Source organism: Caretta caretta, chromosome 3 (assembly GCF_965140235.1).
Source record: "Caretta caretta isolate rCarCar2 chromosome 3, rCarCar1.hap1, whole genome shotgun sequence".
Taxonomy (NCBI): Eukaryota; Metazoa; Chordata; order Testudines; family Cheloniidae; genus Caretta; species Caretta caretta.
The window spans coordinates 99,871,749-99,887,983 of NC_134208.1; the positions used below are offsets into that span (position 1 = coordinate 99,871,749).

General features: G+C 45.5%; 2 protein-coding genes across 4 annotated transcripts in view; both read right to left on the reverse strand.

Annotated features, from left to right (window-relative positions):
* ARHGAP18 (Rho GTPase activating protein 18) overlaps positions 1-16,235 on the reverse strand; it is a 124,097-nt gene that overhangs the window by 79,646 nt on the left and 28,216 nt on the right. The window contains exon 1 of one of the 3 annotated variants that reach the window (XM_048844599.2): positions 5,056-5,270. The exons of 1 other annotated variant lie outside the window; for it this stretch is intronic. In XM_048844599.2, coding sequence (XP_048700556.1) covers positions 5,056-5,168 — 113 coding nt within the window. In that variant the 5' untranslated portion in view covers positions 5,169-5,270. Of the gene's footprint in view, positions 1-5,055; positions 5,271-16,235 lie in introns of those variants that run through there. One more of the 3 variants, XM_048844600.2, reaches the window with a different exon arrangement.
* Positions 9,107-10,897, reverse strand: LOC142071360 (uncharacterized). Its single transcript, XM_075126168.1, has 2 exons — positions 10,037-10,897; positions 9,107-9,648 (listed from the first exon to the last, which is right to left on the reverse strand). The coding sequence occupies exons 1-2, from the start codon at positions 10,614-10,616 to the stop codon at positions 9,107-9,109; spliced, it is 1,122 nt and encodes a 373-aa protein (XP_074982269.1). The 5' UTR covers positions 10,617-10,897.

Consider the following 16,235-nt stretch of genomic DNA (forward strand, 5'->3'; position numbering starts at 1 on the left):
TCCGTTGACTTCAATGCGCTTTGGTTCAAGCATTAGGTGAGGTGAGGACCCATGGGTAGGAGGGGGGAAAAAAGTGAAAACTATTCTTAAATTGAGCAGTTTAAATAGCACTCATGTCCATCCGTTCAAGATGAATTTGTAAGATGAGCATCAAATTGGGTGTGGTTTAGTGGAGCAGGAAGATCCAAATGAAAGACGGCATTTACCTATCTGCAGTAAAAACATCTACATGTACAGCTCTGCAGACACTACATGCAAGACTGCCATGGTTAAGTCTATTACATCAAGATGGACTGGATCTTTTGTTTTGCTATGGGGAAAAGGTAGTGCAAGGCAGCACATGTGAAATGGCATGTGTAAAATACTACAAAACTCCCCATAGAAGCATAATGAAAGAGGTTACAAGACTTAACTTGTATGGTAAATGCAGGGAGACCTCCACCTCTGGCAGAATAACAGATTATGAAAGAACCCAGTATGGGTGGAAAGGCTCCACCAATATAAATTGTATAAATCCCTGATGGTGCTTCAATGTCTTATGCAGCATTTTACTGTGTTTGGAGGTTGAGCGAATCAGTGGTACTGCTGTGGCCCTGTTGCATCTCCTTGCAGGGATGGAAATAGACACATTGAGGGAAGCCCTGGATTCATAACGAAATTTTTCCATGGAAATTTTTAAATTTTGTGAAAAGGTCATTTTCCTTTGGGAAAGTTACCAACCAGCTCTAATTAGAAGCAGCACTGAAGACAAAGCTGTCACACAGCTTTTCAGCAAGCAAAGGTACAACTTGCAAAGAGTGTTTGCCTGGCCATTTAACATGTAACTCATAAATCCATATATGGACATATTATCTTAAAGCCTCACTCATGCTGAATAGTACCTTAATACACACAACTGATGCCAGTGGGGATACTTGCATAGCAAGGCAGTATTCAATATGCACAAGGATGTGAAAATCTGGCCCAAATGACCAGTGAGTAGGAGACCCGTAACTCTTTCAAAAGTTAAACCAAATTATGCCCTGGTGGTTATTTAATTAACCTACCTATCTGACTGTATCATGTAGAAGTTAGGGTATGAAATTACTTGTGTAAGTATAACTTGTAAACCATTACATAGCTTGTGCTAGGTGATTTTCACATGTATAAGTGTCTCCCAGCATGCGTATGTAATGTGTCCTCATAAAAGGTGAGTCACCCCTATGCAGAAGGCCAACACATCACATGAACCCCACAAAAGACTGTGTAAGTGGGCTATAAAGTGGTACACATACTTGGTAGCTGGCAGTTTCCATAGGTGTGCATTTGACTCAAAATCCTTAGAGCAGCAGACTGCATAACCAACCATTGATAAGAGACTACAGTATGATTCTTTTGGTATCAATATGACTAGCATCTAATGTTTGCAATGCACTTTGAGATCCTCAGGACAAAGGTGTTACGAGAGGGCAAACTAACATTATTCCTATGTGCACTGATTTGCTGAGCAGCTCTTATACCAGGATTTTTTTCAAAGGCAGGAGGTGGACACATTTTTCATTCCACATTCCCCTACATTTAGTCACAAATTCCTAAAACTGAAGTTATTAGCAGCCTGGGTAAACAGTTTGTTTTGATATTGGTCTGAGCTGTCTACTCACCTAGTTTAAGTACTTTGAATGGTAGGGAACCCTAAACTCCAAACACATCCACAATATATATTTTGAGAAAGTGCTAGATGCCTAAACTGTACTGTAAAGATTTTATACATGTAGAAAGAAATGTACTACTGCTATGTCTTAGTGTCACTTAAGCTCATGCAAACAGTGCTGCAACACTAACGACTGGATTATCCGCTTGGAAGAAAGCCAGATAAAGTACATTCAGACTGCGGGCGAACTAGAAAGAGGGATCAAGAATTCCAGAGCATGTTCCCCTTATTTCCATCATCCCACAGAAGCCTGGTTGGAAGTCAGGTTCCAGGGGTAGCGACGTAAAAGCACTAGGGAATGACTGCTAGTCACGTTAAATGCCCCTCTTTACACCTCAATACCATGTGGATTCTCCATGTAAAATAATGCTGTTGCCATCAGCATTATCTTGTATGGTGACTCCTTCTGTACAATGAACCCTCCCACTCAAGGGAGTATTCAGAGGTAGCTGCAAATTAGTGGGGACCATGTGGGAATGCTCCTCCTGAATTAGCTGTGTTGCCATGGGGAAGAGGTTCCCAAGCAACAAAGCAAAGGCCCTGGGCCTTTGTGCATTTGAAACAACTGCAGGTGTAAGGCACCAAACTTCCAGCCCACCCTTGCAGAGCTTCTAGCTGAACATTCCCCCTTCAAAAGTTCTCTCTCTAGGGAGCAGGATAATGTTTTTCATCCTGTCCTCCTGATAAATGCCAAATGAGAGAGGGGGCCAAACTTAGAAAAAATGTCATTAGATAAATAAGAAATTAGGATCCCTCCCAACATGGCGGTGGGGTTTCACTACTTCCTCCCTTTTGAGTCTCCGCTCTCTAGTGTGGTGCTTTCAGTACCCTTGTCTCTGCTTTCACTAGTTCTAGAACCCTTAGCCACATTCAGAAGTAAGAATAGGATTGCATTACTGTGTCCATAGATCTCCATGTTTACAGGAGTGTACCAGCCTTGCAGTGTTCTCATGTTTATACCCATGAATATCAATGGAATGAAAGCAGAGGCGCAGATGTTAACACAGGGAGATGGGTGGTGGGAGTCTCTTGTCATTAGTCTATATAAAACCAGTTGGTTTTCAATAACAATCCAAACAATCTCAAACTTAAAACAGCTCTGGTGATAGTCTAACTCCTAATATCCTATTGGGGAAATTAGCAACACGATAATGAAAAGAGGGATGGTCTTGTGGTAAAGCACTAAACAAGGAGTTGAGATTTCTGATGTCTAGGGTCATACAAGGAGCCTGTGGCAGAGCCAGGAACTGACAAGTCACTGCACCTCTTAGTTATCTATAAAATCAAGATCCCAGTACTTCCTTCCTCCCACCCTTATCTGCCTTGTCTATTTAGACTGGAATCTCTTTGAGGCAGACAAATTTACTTACACATGCACATAGTAAGACAGTGCCAAGCTCAAGAAGGCCAATGGCATTTTGGGGTGTATAAGTAGGGACACTGCCAGCAGATCGAGGGATGTGATCGTTCCCCTCTATCCGACACTGGTGAGGCCTCATCTGGAGTACTATGTCCAGTTTTGGGCCCCACACTACAAGAAGGATGTGGAGAAATTGGAGAGAGTCCAGCGAAGGGCAACAAAAATGATTAGGGGGCTGGAGCACATGAGTTATGAGGAGACGCTGAGGGAACTGCGCTTCTTTAGTCTACGGAAGAGAAGAATGAGGGGGGATTTGATAGCTGCTTTCAACTACCTGAAAGGTGGATCTGAAGAGGATGGATCTAGACTATTCTCAGTGATAGCAGATGACAGGACAAGGAGTAATGGTCTCAAGTTGCAGTGGGGGAGATTTTAGGTTGGATATTAGGAAAAACTTTGTTACTAGGAGGGTGGTGAAATACTGGAATGCGTTACCTAGGGAGGTGATGGAATCCCCTTCCTTTAGAAGTTTTTAAGGTCAGGCTTGACAAAGCCCTGGCTGTGATGATTTAGCTGGGGATTGGCCCTGCTCTGGGTAGGGGGTTGGACTAGATGACCTCCAGAGTCATCCCTTCCAACTCTGATATTCTATGATTCAATGGGCCCTCCATAGTCTAGGTATTATAAATCTCACCACCACTGCTGGCACTTTTGTTCATTGCCTCAACAGAGAAATAGTAAATGATCAGAATGAGCCATGGAGACAGTACTCATTCCCACAGGTGATCTCTCTACAGATGACCTTTGTGGGGGTCGATGAGAAGTCCGCAATGCTGCTGCCTGTGCGAAACCTGTTCTATGGAATAATCTGATCTTCAGTCTGTATGTGAATCTGACACCTTTCTCATGTACCAATTTTGCTGGGGGAGCAGGGAATACTAAATTATTTTTTCTCTTTACCAGAACCATCCTTTAACTTACCACATACAAAGAACAGAGCAGTATAATACACATAAAGGCCCCATGAAGAGTTGTACAATGCTTAACTTGAAGGGCCTGATCTACACCTCCCACTAGCATCCATGGAAATTGGACAGGCAAAGCACTCATCAGCCTCCAGGGCTAGGGAAAGGTGCATAAAGAACTGCAGCTGCTGTGTTTAAGTAATACACATGCAGGTACTAACTGAGTTAAATAGCATTCACTTTACAAGCAAGTTTTCCACTCAGTGCCTTTAGCTGCAGTGAATATTTACTATTTCCAGCACACACACTGAAGCAGGAAACAATTGACCAAGTATGAGGTAATTAGAAAAAAAAACTCAGCCAGAGGAAAAAAAGAACAAAGTACACAGCCTATTTGCACCACATGTTCCTCTCTCTCTAGATAACCACATCACCTTGTGCCAGTGAGGAGCTGTTTTGTTGGAGTCAAACTTGTTCTTATGAACAGTAGCAATATACATACACATGGATTGTGCAGGTCTCTCCTCCACCCACACCTCAAGTGAAAGGGCAGCACACGCCACCCCCTCCCCCGCATCCAAAAGCAAAGATCAGGTAAGCCCAATGGGAGAGGGGGGAGTTTTTTGCTGCTTGACTCCACCAGTTTGTGTTTTCATCCTGTCGTGTTTACCAGTTAAGAATGGTAATTTTGCAGGCAGAAAGTGTGTTTCTACCTGCTGTACACTAAAGGCATTAAAGACTCCCAATCTGTGGGAGCTCATGTGCTGTCCCTGAAAATGCACCTGTTCCAGACGTTAATAAGTCTCCAAACCATGCCCTGCGCCTCATTGCAAGAGAGCAACTTCTGACGTTTTCCAAACTTTGCTCCTCTGATCTGTAACCTACAGGCTGCACCCCCGAGCCTTTGTACTGAAGCCTAGGACAGCATTCCTGCGTCAACAGGTTGCGCGGTAGCGGCGGCAGCGTCTCCCCCAGCTGAGACTGCCTCTGCATTGCCGGTCTCCCTGAGCAGGTGAAGTTTCCCGTGCACTACACCTTACCTTGAGGGGGACGTTTCTTCGCTCTCTTTCGCATTACTCCCGGCCACGGCACTGTTGCCGCTGGGGTGGTATGCTGTTAAAACCACTCCTGGGGAAGCAGACAGCCAGTTCATGGTGCGAGTAGCAGCATAATTTGCCAAGATACTAAGGCAAAGAAGGGTAATGAAGTTCCTGCCAGCGCCTCCCTTGGCAACTCAGCTCATTAGCATCCCCCAGCTCCTCCTCTGAAGATCCGCGTTTGCAAAACAGAGGAGGAAGGAGGGGCGGAGTTAATTATGTGAAATGCTTCCTGTCTCTCCAATTAGGGTATGTCTACACTACGGAATAAGGTCGAATTTATAGAAGTCGGTTTTTTAGAAATCGGTTTTATAAATTCGAGTGTGTGTGTCCCCACAGTAAATGCTCTAAGTGCATTAAGTGCATTAACTCGGCGGAGCGCTTCCACAGTACCGAGGCAAGCGTCGACTTCCGGAGCGTTGCACTGTGGGTAGCTATCCCACAGTTCCCGCAGTCTCCGCTGCCCATTGGAATTCTGGGTTGAGATCCCAATGCCTGATGGGGCTAAAACATTGTCGCGGGTGGTTCTGGGTACATATCGTCAGCCTCCCGTTCCCTCCCTCCCCCCGTGAAAGCAAGGGCAGACAATCATTTCGCGCCTTTTTTCCTGAGTTACCTGTGCAGACGCCATACCATGGCAAGCATGGAGCCCGCTCAGGTAACCGTCACCCTATGTCTCCTGGGTGCTGGCAGACGCGGTACGGCATTGCTACACAGTAGCAGCAACCCCTTGCCTTGTGGCAGCAGACGGTACAGTACGACTGGTAGCCGTCATCGTCATGTCTGAGGTGCTCCTGGTCGCCTCTGTGAGGTCGATCAGGAGCGCCTGGGCAGACATGGGCACAGGGACTAAATTTGGAGTGACTTGACCAGGTCATTCTCTTTAGTCCTGCAGTCAGTCCTATTGAACCGTCTTATGGTGAGCGGGCAGGCGATACGGACTGCTAGCAGTCGTGCTGTACCATCTTCTGCCGAGCAGTCATGAGATGTGGATGGCATGCAGTCCGTCTGCTGCCAGCCAAAGATGTAAAAGATAGATGGAGTGGGTCAAAACAAGAAATAGACCAGATTTGTTTTGTACTCATTTGCTTCCCCCCCCTCCCCTGTCTAGGGGACTCATTCTTCTAGATCACACTGCAGTCAAGGTGCAGCGAGGTAAATCTAGCCATGTATCAATCAGAGGCCAGGCTAACCTTCTTGCTCCAATAAGGACAATAACTTAGGTGCACCATTTCTTATTGGAACCCTCTGTGAAGTCCTGCCTGAAATACTCCTTGATGTAAAGCCACCCCCTTTGTTGATTTTAGCTCCCTGAAGCCAACCCTGTAAGCGCCCCTCCCAGCGTCAGAGCAATGGCAAACAATCGGGCATCTGAGAGTGCTGTCCAGAGCAGTCACAATGGAGCGCTCTGATGGGGCTAAAACATTGTCGCGGGTGGTTCTGGGTACGTGTCGTCAGGCCCCCGTTCCCTCCCTCCCTCCGTGAAAGCAAGGGCAGACAATCATTTCGCGCCTTTTTTCCTGAGTTACCTGTGCAGACGCCATACCACAGCAAGCATGGAGCCCGCTCAGGTAACCGTCACCCTATGTCTCCTGGGTGCTGGCAGACGCGGTACGGCTTTGCTGCACAGTAGCAGCAACCCCTTGCCTTCTGGCAGCAGACGGTGCAATACGATTGGTAGTCGTCCTCATCGTGTCCGAGGTGCTCCTGGCCGCGTCGGCTGGGAGCGCCTGGGCAGACATGGGCGCAGGGACTAAATTTGGAGTGACTTGACCAGGTCATTCTCTTTAGTCCTGCAGTCAGTCCTATTGAACCGTCTTATGGTGAGCAGGCAGGCGATACGGACTGCTAGCAGTCGTACTGTACCATCTTCTGCCAGGCAGGCAAGAGATGAGGATTGCTAGCAGTCGTATTGCACCATCTTCTGCCAGGCAGGCAAGAGATGGGGATGGCTAGCAGGCGTACTGTACCATCTTCTGCCAAGCAGCCATGAGATGTGGATGGCATGCAGTCCTTCTGCACCGTCTGCTGCCAGCCAAAGATGTAAAAGATAGATGGAGTGGGTCAAAACAAGAAATAGACCAGATTTGTTTTGTACTCATTTGCCTCCTCCCCTGTCTAGGGGACTCATTCCTCTAGGTCACACTGCAGTCACTCACAGAGAAGGTGCAGCGAGGTAAATCTAGCCATGTATCAATCAGAGGCCAGGCTAACCTCCTTGTTCCAATAACAACGATAACTTAGGTGCACCATTTCTTATTGGAACCCTCCGTGCAGTCCTGCCTGAAATACTCCTTGATGTACAGGCACCCCCTTTGTTGATTTTAGCTCCCTGAAGCCAACCCTGTAAGCCGTGTCGTCAGTCGCCCCTCCCTCCGTCAGAGCAACGGCAGACAATCGTTCCGCGCCTTTTTTCTGTGCGGACGCCATACCACGGCAAGCATGGAGCCCGCTCAGCTCACTTTGGCAATTAGGAGCACATTAACCACCACACGCATTATTCAGCAGTATATGCAGCACCAAAACATGGCAACGCGATACCGGGCGAGGAGGCGACGTCAGCGCGGTCCCGTGAGTGATCAGGACATGGACACAGATTTCTCTGAAAGCATGGGCCCTGACAATGCATGCATCATGGTGCTAATGGGGCAGGTTCATGCTGTGGAACGCCGATTCTGGGCTCGGGAAACAAGCACAGACTGGTGGGACCGCATAGTGTTGCAGGTCTGGGACGATTCCCAGTGGCTACGAAACTTTCGCATGCGTAAGGGCACTTTCATGGAACTTTGTGACTTGCTTTCCCCTGTCCTGAAGCGCATGAATACCAAGATGAGAGCAGCCCTCACAGTTGAGAAGCGAGTGGCGATAGCCCTGTGGAAGCTTGCAACGCCAGACAGCTACCGGTCAGTTGGGAATCAATTTGGAGTGGGCAAATCTACTGTGGGGGCTGCTGTGATGCAAGTAGCCCACGCAATCAAAGATCTGCTGATATCAAGGGTAGTGACCCTGGGAAATGTGCAGGTCATAGTGGATGGCTTTGCTGCAATGGGATTCCCTAACTGTGGTGGGGCTATAGATGGAACCCATATCCCTATCTTGGCACCGGAGCACCAAGCCGCCGAGTACATAAACCGCAAGGGGTACTTTTCAATAGTGCTGCAAGCTCTGGTGGATCACAAGGGACGTTTCACCAACATCAACGTGGGATGGCCGGGAAAGGTGCATGATGCTCGCATCTTCAGGAACTCTGGTCTGTTTCAAAAGCTGCAGGAAGGGACTTTATTCCCAGACCAGAAAATAACTGTTGGGGATGTTGAAATGCCTATATGTATCCTTGGGGACCCAGCCTACCCCTTAATGCCATGGCTCATGAAGCCGTACACAGGCAGCCTGGACAGTGGTCAGGAGCTGTTCAACTACAGGCTGAGCAAGTGCAGAATGGTGGTAGAATGTGCATTTGGACGTTTAAAGGCGCGCTGGCGCAGTTTATTGACTCGCTTAGACCTCAGCGAAACCAATATTCCCACTGTTATTACTGCTTGCTGTGTGCTCCACAATATCTGTGAGAGTAAGGGGGAGACGTTTATGGCGGGGTGGGAGGTTGAGGCAAATCGCCTGGCTGCTGGTTACGCGCAGCCAGACACCAGGGCGGTTAGAAGAGCACAGGAGGGCGCGGTACGCATCAGAGAAGCTTTGAAAAACAGTTTCATGACTGGCCAGGCTACGGTGTAAAAGTTCTGTTTGTTTCTCCTTGATGAACCCCCCCGCCCCTTGGTTCACTCTACTTCCCTGTAAGCTAACCACCCTCCCCTCCTCCCTTTAATCATTGCTTGCAGAGCCAATAAAGTCATTGCTGCTTCACAGTCATGCATTCGTTATTCATTCATCACACAAATAGGGGGATGACTACCAAGGTATCCCAGGAGGGGTGGTGGAGGAGGGAAGGAAAATGCCACACAGCACTTTAAGCACAGCACTTTAAAAGTTTACAACTTTAAAATTTATTGAATGACAGCCTTCTTTTTTTTGGGCAATCCTCTGTGGGGGAGTGGCTGGTTGGCCGGAGGCCTCCCCACCGTGTTCTTGGGCGTCTGGGTGTGGAGGCTATGGAACTTGGGGAGGAGGGCGGTTGGTTACAGAGGGGCTGCAGTGGCAGTCTGTGCTCCAGCTGCCTTTGCTGCAGCTCAACCATACACTGGAGCATACTGGTTTGGTCCTGCAGCAGCCTCAGCATTGAATCCTGCCTCCTCTCATCACGCTGCCGCCACCTTTGAGCTTCAGCCCTGTCTTCAGCCCGCCACTTACTCTCTTCAGCCCGCCACTTACTCTCTTCAGCCCTCCACCTCTCCTCCCGGTCATTTTGTGCTTTCCTGCACTCTGACATTATTTGCCTCCACGCATTCGTCTGTGCTCTGTCAGTGTGGGAGGACAGCATGAGCTCGGAGAACATTTCATCGCGAGTGCGTTTTTTTTTCTTTCTAAGCTTCACTAGCCTCTGGGAAGGAGAAGATCCTGTGATCATTGAAACACATGCAGCTGGTGGAGAAAAAAAAAGGGACAGCGGTATTTAAAAAGACACATTTTATAAAACAGTGGCTACACTCTTTCAGGGTAAACCTTGAAAGTTAACATTACATACATAGCACATGTGCTTTCGTTACAAGGTCGCATTTTGCCTCCTCCCACCGCGTGAACGGATTTTGGTTGAATGCCAGCAAACATACACTGCAATGCTTTGTTCTACAGTGATTCCCCAGTACGTGTTGCTGGCCTGGAGTGGTAAAGTGTCCTACCATGAAGGACGAAATAAGGCTGCCCTCCCCAGAAACCTTTTGCAAAGGCAGAACCGCAAATGCCAGGGCAAAGTAATCCTTTCACATGCTTGCTTTTAAACCATGTATAGCATTTTAAAAGGTACACTCACCAGAGGTCCCTTCTCCGCCTGCTGAGTCCAGGAGGCAGCCTTGGGTGGGTTCGGGGGGTACTGGCTCCAGGTCTAGGGTGAGAAACAGTTCCTGGCTGTCGGGAAAACCGGTTTCTCCGCTTGCTTGCTGTGAGCTATCTACAACCTCCTCCTCATCATCTTCTTCGTCCCCAAAACCTACTTCTGTATTGCCTCCATCTCCATTGAAGGAGTCAAACAACACGGCTGGGGTAGTGGTGGCTGAACCCCCTAAAATGGCATGCAGCTCATCATAGAAGCGGCATGTTTGGGGCTCTGACCCAGAGCGGCCGTTCGCCTCTCTGGTTTTCTGGTAGGCTTGCCTCAGCTCCTTCAGTTTCACGCGGCACTGCTTCGGGTCCCTGTTATGGCCTCTGTCCTTCATGCCCTGGGAGATTTTCAGAAAGGTTTTGGCATTTCGAAAACTGGAACGGAGTTCTGATAGCACGGATTCCTCTCCCCAAACAGCGATCAGATCCCGTACCTCCCGTTCAGTCCATGCTGGAGCTCTTTTGCGATTCTGGGACTCCATCATGGTCACCTCTGCTGATGAGCTCTGCATGGTCACCTGCAGCTTGCCACGCTGGCCAAACAGGAAATGAGATTCAAAAGTTCGCGGTTCTTTTCCTGTCTACCTGGCCAGTGCATCTGAGTTGAGAGCGCTGTCCAGAGCGGTCAGAATGGAGCACTCTGGGATAGCTCCCGGAGGCCAATACCATCGAATTGTGTCCACAGTACCCCAAATTCGAGCCGGCAACGTCGATTTAAGCGCTAATCCACTTGTCAGGGGTGGAGTAAGGAAATCGATTTTAAGAGCCCTTTAAGTCGAAATAAAGGGCTTCATTGTGTGGACGGGTGCAGGTTTAAATCGATTTAACGCTGCTAAATTCGATCTAAAGTCCTAGTGTAGACCAGGGCTTAGACTCTGATTCATGAGTATTGTTAAACAAGGCGATTTCTTGCTCCTTTGCAGTGTTTTACTATAATCTTGAACATTTAAATAGGGTATATTCAACTAGTCAGTACAAGTGTAGAAAGAAACTTATGCACTAGACAATACTAGGTCCCAGGAAAAGATAGTTTTGTTTTCCAGTTCCTGTTTTCAGATGGCTTTTGTTTTGTTTTATTATCCCCCCTGGTCACTGCAACATGAGTTGCCACTATCCTTAACCCCTTGCTGCGAGGATTCAGGACTTCCAGAATACACACAGCTAAGGCAAATAGGAGTACAGCAGAGAAGAGCTGATATAACCAGATTCATATAGATCTCCCAGCTCAGACTGTACTCATAATGATTACCCAGCTTAGCTTTCTAAAATACAGCAAATTCTTTTGTCAGTTTTGAACCATTAAAAAACTTACAGGCAGCCTATCAAGCCAGTCTCTCACTTCTCCCCTTCTCCCCATTCCACCGCAAATAAGCACTGAACATATAAAATACTACATTCTATTTTTGGTATTTTATATGATGGTAGTCAGGATCTGGGTCCCATTGTGGTAGGTGCTGTGGAAACTCCAAAATTGACAACGTTCCTGCTCTACAATCTCAGGCCCTGATCCTGCATGCTTTTTTTTCTTTACTCCTGTGAGGACTCCCACTGACTTCAACTTGACTGTTTTTGTGAGTATAGTTATATACACATAGGGGTGTAGCAGGATCAGGGTTAACTTATGACAGGGCACAACTAATTATTGTGAGAAACAAAGAGTAGGAAAAGGGAGAGAGGGAGGAAGAGGGTAACAATAATAGTTGTTTCCATAGGATAGCAATATTTGTAAATCAAAGGTTCTGAATCAGTTGATTTCCATAAAATGAGTATATAAGAGCAATCTCCACTAGCCTTCCATGTAAGATGGCTTTAAAAAGCCTTAATACAATATTACTAGTTTAGAATTAAAAGGATACAGACAACTGAAAAATCAGACTTCAGCCTGAAAATTTTTTACCTATTACAAGTGATAGCTTCAGAGTGCTATAACTAGAAGATGAGGAGAAAAACACATTTTTCTTCCATTGGTTTATGCACCAGACAGCACTTAGTGCACAGTCTGTGTCACTGAATCACTATAGACAATTTCCCTTGTTAGCATTTTTCACATGAGTTTTTTATTAGAAAAAATAGTTGTAACTGGCAGTGGGAAGTAATGGCAGGCACATTGTCCCCAGTGTGATGGAGCAGCCCTGAGGCTTTTCAGACTTGCACCTAGCTGCCAATAGCTCCAAGGCAACATTTTGACAATCGGGCACTAATTGGGGTAGCCAGAATGCAGGAGGTGCCTGGTCAGGCCTTTTTCTCATAGACATACCACCTGCATGGAGGGTTGGGTGGGGAGGTGCTGTTCCCCCCCACCCCCCATACCATCCATAAATTCTCAAGAGTCCAGATCTATGGGCTTTCCAGTTGGTTTGTGTTGGCATATCGAAGTCAAAGCAAAGGTTCTGTCCCAGTGCATTCAAAGCTATGATTTTCACAATCATAATGAGTCCCTTTCTGTACATCTATAAAAGTACTTACACCATAAACCTCTGTATCTAAATTATTCTGTGTACCATAAATGAATTTCTTGATTTCTGCATATTGTAATTTTAGACTGTTTCCTTTTACTTTTTTAAATAAACAAAGATTACACATAGAAATAAAAGCTGCTATGCACATGCATGTGCGTCTGTGTGGTTTAATATCCAATGAGTTCAGTGCACAAAACAAGATGCTGGCTAGCATGCAAATGCATGGAGTTCTGTACCTACATTTATTTAAATGATCACACATTGAAATAAACATACTGTATATGGCAATCGTTAGTCCCTTATCTTTCTGCCTGGCTGATCTCCAAAATGGAGATTCAATAATTTTGACCTAGGGCCACTCTGAAAGTGTTCCCTAGCTGAGAATGTGCCCTCATGGTTGAATACTGAGTCACTAAGCAAGATCAACACATGCTTCAGAAACCTCTCTCTCAAACAGAAGTTGGTCCAATACAATATTACCTCACCCATCTTTCTGTAATATCTTGGGTCCAACATGGCAGCGACAGCAGCACTTTATAGAATGTGTCCTTCAGAGCCCATCTTGAGCGCAGTTGCTACTTATAACCATTGATCTGGCAGAGTTAATGAGTGAAATTCTGACCCTGTTAAAGCCAAAGAGAGGTTTTTGCCAGTGGGACCAGGACTTCATTCAACAGTTTTTCCCTTGGAGGAGTGGCTACAGAATACCTGACTGCATATTCTCTCACTGCTGGGGAAGGGGTAATATCCCTGTAGAATTGGGAGAAGCTGCCCAAGGAAATTCAGTTGTGCATCTGTGGGCCAGCAATTGTAGAGGTTCCTTTCCACTATGCAATCTTGGAGGGCCATCTTCTGCCTGGTCCGTAGATATTTATGCAGAGTTTGTTTTTTGTTTGGGGGGGAGGGAGAGGAGAAATTGCAATTCTGCCTGACCCTGATGAGGGATCTTGTAAGATGCTTTCTACGTCTATGCTCGTATGCTGCCTGTGCAAGGGCTAGTGAACCGGTTGAAATATTTTCAACTGAAATTTGTGTAAAAATGGCCATTTTTAAATGAATTTGTGTGAAAATTTTCATTCTTTGACTTTTACAATTTAAATTATCAACATTTTAATAAATATTCTTAACCCCATTCTTAGGGAAAAGATCTTGTTAAATAACTTCAATAAATATTTCTGAGGAAAAAGGGGGAAGGGATAAAACCAGTCTATTCTGAACCCTTTGAAAGTTTGTTTTCATTCTTAAGTCAGGTGTAGCATGCAGAACTGCACCCCATGCCCACAGGGGACAGCAGAGGCTGCTATCTCCTTATTTCCCCTAGGAATGCCCAGCACCCCAAAGGAGATGGGGAGGGAAGGAAGCAGGACCACTGTTCCACCTTATACACTCCCACCAGCAGGGGCAAGTTAACCTCACGCTCTAGAGGAGTATAGTAGCAAGGGTACTGCCAGAGCATATCTTGCAGCTGTGAAAATGCCTCCTTGGTGCTCTCCTTGACCTGATGCAGCTCCACACCATATCTTATGGGCTAATCTTAATGGCACAATTTGGGGCCTGATTCTGGTCACACTTAGCTAACAATTGGAGTTATTCAAATTTTACACCAATGTGAAACCAGAAGCTATAGCCCTGTTAATGAATATCACTGCACGTACTAATCTTTTTGTTTTAATACACATGCAATTGTTAAGTAGTCTGTTTTTAAGTGAAAGTTCTTTTGCACTTTTTTAATATTGAAAACATATATAAATACTAAGATCTTCAGGACTTTGTGGATTTTTAAATTTTCAGGATGTGTGCATACCAAACACTTTACTCAGTTACAAATCATCCTGTAGCGACTAAATAAAAATATTTAAAGTATCATAGAATATCAGGGTTGGAAGGGACCTCAGGAGGTCATCTAGTCCAACCCGCAACTCAAAGCAGGACTGATCCCCAATTAAATCATCCTAGCCAGGGCTTTGTCAAGCCTGACCTTAAACTTCTAAGGAAGGAGATTCCACCACCTCCCTAGGTAATGCATTCCAGTGCTTCACCACCCTCCTAGTGAAAAATTTTTTCCTAATATCCAACCTAAATCTCCCCCCATTGTATTGTATGTTTACTTCAGGCATTTCAAAGCAATTTGCCTGAACGGAATACAGATTAGGTGCTATAAGAATAAAAATGTAAGATGCCTTTTGTTTGGTAAGCATCCTAAAAGATGCCATAATTAAGGCATAATGCACTGTGCTTCTTCTGTAAAAGAAGAATACAGGAACAAGATGCAACCAATGTGGTGACACTAGGGACTGTTCAAAGAAAATTGTACTGCAAATGGAAAAGGAAGAAGGCAGATAAAGAAGAATACTCACACTCTGTTTAAGGAATGCAGGGAAAAGATGGGGGTGGCAAAAAACATAGAATGTGTTAATACTAGCCAAATAGAGAATAAGAACTTTATTAAATATATTGGAGGGGGGAAAGTTATTAGAAAGAGAGTAGTTCCATTAATAAATGACAGCGGTTGAATTAATGCTGACACAGAATTAGCAGAGATATTTAAGAGGAGAATTCAGTCTCTTTAACAAGACAAATAAGATTGGCCCAATAAATGATTTGATTTTTCAAATGTGCTGAGCACACAATAGCTTTCATCGTCTTAAGAGCTTAATGCTAGGGATGCATTTAAAAAAAAAAAAAAACTTGGTCACTGTGTTTGGCAGTCTGATGGAACCAAATTCCATTCTTTTGCATTGATGTAAATCCAGAGTAACTCCACTTCCTTCAGGAAATTACTCTAGATCTATATTGAAGTAACCAAGAACCCAATCTGGCCCTAAATATATACAGGTTATGTTGTACATTGATGTGAATGCCACCATTTTCCTCCACTAATGTAAGTAAGGTATTCTCTCCCAATAGAAATTCTGTGCTCAGTAAATACTGAGTTTGCAGTAAATATTTCTGTTCTTACCAGGAATGGAAATATGTATTTGAAAGAAGGCACACAAGTCAGTATTATCAATCAAGTATACTTGAGGGCGGGATTGAGACATATGACTTTCAGCTACTTGAGAAATATTACTGATTTGCTGTCTTGTATCAATCTCTTTTGCTAGAGCATGCAAGGGTGTAATCAGGAAGGCCTAGGCACAATTGGAGTTGCAGCTAGCAAGGGATGTGAAGGGTAACAAGAAGGGTTTCTACAGGTATGTTAGCAACAAGAAGGTTGTCAGGGAAAGTGTGGGACCCTTACTGAATAGGGGAGGCAACATAGTGATAGATGATGTGGAAAAAGCTGAAGTACTCAATGCTTTTTTTTTTTTTTTTTGCCTCAGTCTTCACAGACAAGGGCAGCTCCCAGACTGCTGCACTGGACAACACAGTATGGGGAGGAGGTGAGCTGCCCTCAGTGGTGAAATAACAGGTTAAGGACTATTTAGAAAAGCTGGACATGCACAAGTCCATGGGTCCAGATCTAATGCATCTAAGGGTGCTGAGGGAGTTGGCTGATGTGATTGCAGAGCCATTGGCCATTATCTTTGAAAATTCGTGGCGATCAGGGGAGGCCCCAGACAATTGGGAAAAGGCAAATATAGTGCCCATATTTTAAAAAGGGAAGAAAGAGAACCCGGGGAACTACAGACCGGTCAGCTTCACTTCAGTCCCTGGCAAAATCATGGAACA